General features: G+C 41.5%; 1 protein-coding gene across 2 annotated transcripts in view; it reads left to right on the forward strand.

Moving 5' to 3' along the window:
* bbs9 (Bardet-Biedl syndrome 9) overlaps window positions 1-6,000 on the forward strand; it is a 171,393-nt gene that overhangs the window by 51,289 nt on the left and 114,104 nt on the right. The window contains exons 15-16 of one of the 2 annotated variants that reach the window (XM_035608693.2): window positions 485-499; window positions 5,511-5,651. In XM_035608693.2, the coding sequence (XP_035464586.1) occupies window positions 485-499; window positions 5,511-5,651 (156 nt within the window). The remainder of the gene's footprint in view (window positions 1-484; window positions 500-5,510; window positions 5,652-6,000) is intronic. The other variant, XM_035608694.2, reaches the window with a different exon arrangement.

The following is a 6,000-nucleotide window of genomic DNA, read 5'->3' on the forward strand; positions in this document are numbered from 1 at the left end:
AAAATATCCTCATTTTCTAAAAGTAGCCTCTCCTCTTTTAAATCGAGGAAATTTTTGTTATAATTATATTAGGGTTAGGTGCCTTTTTCTCCCGGATCCTGTCAGACCAAATTTCATACTAACCGCTTGAGGAGCAGCTATTTAATTTTGGGGTTGGATAGCTTATCACATTCAGGATGATTTTGGCTCCGTTGGCAGGCTGCGTTCTCCTCCAGCGGAACTTTCCAAGTTTGTGCGAAGACGAACCAAGCGCTGCAAGAGTTTTTCATTTTTTCTAAAGTCTTTGTGTGCATGTCCCATTATGGAAGGAGATGGAAGTTTTCCCAGGGAATCCCCCCCCCCTGCCTGTTTGAACAGCAGAGGCCAATTCGTCAAGTGCCGCTTTGTTACTGGTCTGCACTGAATAAAAGTTGACAGAAGTGATACCTCTCTCTTCTTCCTTCTGTTTTTTAACCTTTAACTTTTCTCTTCTTCCTCTGTGCAGAGCTAAATCCCACAGGTAAGTGTTTGGGTAGTAGTGCTGGATAGAATAGAGCAAGTAGATACACACACACACACACACACACACACACACACACACACACACACAGACACACACACTTTATTAAAAAGACAAATATGTAGGCGTACACTACACAACTACATAGGGTATATTTGCTGTATTTTGAGACATACACTCCAATTTCGGTCATATAATCATAGCTACATATATGCATTCCAATACACACACACACACACACATAAACACACACTCTGCTGTATATACAGGAAGAGACCGCTGCCTGCTGTTTATGTTCCTGTAACGTGATACTTGGCAAAAGTCTGTACACAGACACACTAATGCGCACATACAATCTTCCTCACTGTGTCGAATAAGTAGATATGCATTTATCCCTTTATAATGTGTGCAGTTTACACAGAAATATCATCTGTCACACACACACACACACACACACACATACACACACCCAACCGTAGTGTTCTTAGTCGTCAGCCAGTGTTTGTTTTAGTCCATTTGAGTTTGTGTGCTCTGATACAGAATAGGATGTCCTGTAATCTTTAGTGGGCTTAGAGGCCCTGCAGTAGTACACACACACACACACACACACACACACACACACACACACACACACACACACACACACACACACACACACACAAACACGTACGCACGCACACACACACACACACACACACACACACTGTGTCAACTGTAAATCAACTTCACATGCAGCCATCGTTGCAGTGGCCAAATATGTTTTCAGGAAATCTAAACACACCATAAAGAAATGTTTTTCTTCAGCGTCTCAGACAGGAAGATAAAAACTACAGCAGAGTTGTTTCAGGCCAGTTTCGGCCATTATGTTTGACGGAAAAAGTGAAAACACACTCCTTTAATAAAAAAAATGCATGCTACTCATAACTGCCAGCAACAAAGCGACTCACTCAGCTCTTCCATTAACAAGCGACTAAATTATATTCTGAAAATATAATATGTTTTAATAAATGTACCCACATTGTGTAAGATACTCAATGACTTATCCTTTATGAACATTGGTTTTGGGTTTTGAGTCAACACGGCAGCATTGTTCAGGTTTGGTTAATTCAAGTGAAGTCAATTTTATTTTTAATATTTAATTTGTATTGAATTATTGATTTATTCAAAATGTATATAGCACATAAAAAACAATAGGAGTTGAGTGTTAAGTGCTTTACAATTAAGGTAAATGAAAAAAAACCAATAATATAATAATCTTCAAATAAATAAGATTAGGAATGGCCTTAATCATCATGATCATAAGACACAATCACGCTGTATTAAATTCAAATTAGATTTTAGATGTTGTTGTGGAATGATAAGCCATTCCACAACTTGAGGACAATACAATAAGATAATGATGAGGCTTAACATGATCATAAGACATAATCAGGCCGGATTACAAGCAAGATTAGAAATGTAGCATTTCAATTTTGGAGAAGATCTTGGTCATTATTACAGAATTGATACGTCAGTTTAGTAATAATGTATTGCGTAAGAACTTGGTTTGTTGAAGACTGGGGTTTGCTGTCACTTCATATTTAAGGCGCCAACATTCCTGCACGAAATTGCACACGCTTATAGATCAGTCCTCAAAATATGCCTGCTTGTTTTCATCAAGATCCATGAATTATTCCCTGGGAAATCTAATGAAATGTCCAAAAACTCTGCAACTTGCAATGTTGGAACATTGTGTCTCATTTTGATGTTTTATCCTGTTATACTGACGCAAAGTCCATGTATCACAATCGGAATGATATTGGAACATCTCTTGAAAATATAACCTTTTTGGAGGAGGTCAAAATAAAAAGACACACAGACACACCTTTAATACACACATTTCAGGCCTTTCATATACAGTACTCACACACACACATGGCTGACATCACTGCAGCTGTGTTAAGAACCTGATCCTGTACAATGTTCCTCTATTCAAATAAACTCTGTGGTCTCCCTCTCTCCTTCCTCCCTCTGTCTCCAACACACACAGACACAAACACAGATTCCACATAATTGGAATCAGAGTCCTCTGAGACGGCAGCGCAGCGGAGCTACGGCAGCTTTAACAAGTAGCAGCAGCGCTGCTCACTCATGATTTTAAGTGGGTTTAACAGTAGACAAAGCTCCCTTTCCTGTATCACCAGCATCAGGGAAGAGGTCAGGGGTCGGACGATGCAGTATTTGATGTATATGTGGATTCAGTCATATCTACACTCCGAAAAAGTCAAACATCCCACACAGCAGATGACAGACTGCTACAGATCCAGACAGGCAGTGAATGAATTGAAGAATCTGTAAGACAAACACAGTAACCTCAGTTTACTGTAACTGAGAAACAGTGTTTAGTCACTTACTCACTCTTTGGCCTCAGTTCTACTTCAGGCCTTAGTTCCAGATTTCTGAACTGAATCAATCTCACTGCTTTTCTTTCCACTGTATCTCCTCAACCTTCGTGTCATCGAAAGCGACTGAAACTGTGACATTTGACGTAAGCGAATGGCGGTCTATCCATTGCCATGGCGACTGACCCAAATTCTGGTCCAGCGTTCAAACTGAGTGACGCGGCTCTGGATATGACTTTAGCAGAACACATCTGAGTCAGTTGGAAATGGTTGCGGCCGGGCCCTGTAACTGTTCACACCGATCAGAAAACATGAAATGTGTTTCACAGATGATGACTGTTAAAGCAGTTGTGTGAGAAAAAGATTATGTTGTTTTCACGAGAACAGAAGAAATGAAACCAAAACAGGCTGCCAGCAAACAAGCGACGGAAATAAACGGCAGAGCTGTGCTGCAAAAAGTTGTTTACTGAATTCAATTCAACTCCGGGAGGAGGGAGACCAGGACCAGTTGTGTTGCGTTGAAGTTTTATCAGACTTGACAATGATAATAGTGATACTGTGATGGTGCATAACTGCAACAATTATAACAGCACCAATTAATATTAGTGGCAATGACACAATGGTGATAATTTATATAAAAAAATAGTATTTGATTAGTGTCAGATCTGGATCCTGCTGCTCTTGAATCAGAGATTGCTGAAGAATGAGGACAGAGAGAAAAGGCACACTGCTGTGATAAAGTTGTGATCTTTTGTCTAGTAATATAGGAGACTTATTCTGCTTTTCAGTTTGTCACCTTTCTGCAGTAAAGACTAAAAACTCTGCTCCTGAAGCTCCTGAATGCCTTGTCAGTCGTCCGGACAATACTTCTGTAACATGGTGACATCACAATTATTACATGAGTGCATAAAGCATGTCTAACGCCCCCAACAAAGCTGGTTTAAAGTTAGAGCGGTGGCCGACACTTCCTACACACGCTGGAAGTGGTTGACCAATCACAACCGAATGGGCCAGCTGGCCAATCAGAGTAGACGCGGCTTCAGTGGGAGGGAGAGGCCTTAAGTGCTCGAGTCAGCAGATCCATCACAGTGTCCATCATGTCTGCTCTGATCGCAAACACACTGGCGTGGCTTGAGAAATGGCCTTGAGAGAAAAGGGTGAGAATATGTGGTGTGTAGTGAACGAGCCAAAAATCTCCCACTTGCTACGTCAAATCTGAAAACGTGAAAATATATTTTGGCTCTGGGTTTTTTGTTTTTTTTGTCAGAACCCTTTTTTTCCCCAACATGGTGAATTATTAGCATTTATAATGAAGCTTCTAATATTGTGTAACTTGCTGCAGGTTCTCTTTGACAACATGCAGGTCCAAACCTCTTGGATGTGATTTCTTGTTTAACTCTTCAGTCACCCAGGACGAAGGGTCCATTAGAAATGAAGCGAGAGGAGAGAAAGAGAACGTCTTTTTCTCTTTGTGTCTTTCTGCCATTGCCGTTTTCCTTGGCTCGACCTCTTCCCCTCTTCTTTCTCTCCCTGTCCCAGTTCATCCATTCAAAGTAAGCTATTTTCGTACAATCACATAATAATTTCATGTCTGGAATGAAAAAGGTGCACAGTAGTTGCAGGTAATTATTACTATCTGTAATAACCCGGAACAATCCATAATTGAACCCTTTCTCAGTCTCTCTCACACACTGGTTTATTTTCCAATGGTTTCTCTGCTCAGCTCAGGTCCTCTCCTTCTCCTGTCGTTAGCTCACCTCCTCTCCCTCAGGTTCCCTCACTCCTCCATCTCTTCTTAACAACTGTTTTCCTCCACCCCTCCTTTCCCTCGCTCTGTTATTCTAGCTAAGTGTAGAGTTCTGCCAAGCTCAGCACTGCTTAGCCTCAGAACATAGTTATAGTTGGCTTTAACTCCCCTGTCCTTCTTTTTTTTTTTTCTTCCCAAAATTTCACTCCACTTTCCACAAAACTTCCCTTTCGGATCTTCGACAAACACGCGCACACACACACACACACACACACACACACACACACACACACACACACACACACTCGGTGTTGATGTTGAGTCTCTCGGTCTCGTAGCTCTCAGATACTCATGTAATCTGAATATCTGCAGTGTTGACTATGTTAACAAATGTTAACCTGACTGCTGTTTGGAGAGAAAGCCAAAAAGGCGACGCTCCCACCTCATTTGATTCGCCGTAGGGGAGTTTCGAGGAGATGGGCGCCACTTAAAGAGGAAGTGGGTTGTGGCTTTAAGGCTGTTTTTCAGGAAAATATCTCCACGAGGAGGAAGCTGGGCAAGGATGCAGGATAAAATCTGCAACTTTGCGGCTACTCTGTTGTCCACAATAAATAATAGTAATGAAGAAAACAACTTTATATATGTCTAGTTTTTATTTTGCAAACAAACGTAGAGCCATAACAGAGCGCTTTGCAGGATTACTGCTCTGTCAACGTGACTTTGTGAGTGTGGTGGGTCTATACCCTCCGCAAGCGCTGGCAGGTCAGTGACAGTTCTGCAAAATGGAAAACGGAAAGGACTGAATTGAGTAGAACATGTGGAAAAAGCAACAGAAAGAAATAACATGAATTTTGACATATTGCCCTCTTTTTTGCTTTCTCAGGAGTTCCCAGGGTTCTCCAGTCCAGGTTCAGTCTTCCTCTTCTGTTGGTGTGTGTTCCCTCCTCTCCGGCCAAAACCTCCAAGTTTAAGATCACTGTGGACACCAACCAGCCGCCAGTCAACCTCAACGCCATCTTCCCAGGTAACACACGGACACACACCCAGACACATTAACACACACTAATGGTCCACCGAACCAAAACAAACTACTCTAAAGTCCTGGGGGGAGGGATTGGATTTTGACTTTTTAGAAATGGGTTCATTGCTTTGAGGCGCTGTTTTTTTTATTTTTATTTGAACAACTTGGACCTTTAAAAAACACCTTGTGTCATGTGTCCTGATATTTTGTCCTGATATCAGGTCCCACTATGTACAAAGTGTTTTCTAAACGCTGTAAATGAATCAGATCAGATAATGGGTGGCTGCAGCTCCGCGGGTTGAGTGGGTTTTCCACTAATACGTTCACAGTCGTCGCTTTGGTTAAAAGCACA

Source organism: Scophthalmus maximus, chromosome 10, assembly GCF_022379125.1.
Source record: "Scophthalmus maximus strain ysfricsl-2021 chromosome 10, ASM2237912v1, whole genome shotgun sequence".
In the NCBI taxonomy this organism is placed as follows: domain Eukaryota; kingdom Metazoa; phylum Chordata; class Actinopteri; order Pleuronectiformes; family Scophthalmidae; genus Scophthalmus; species Scophthalmus maximus.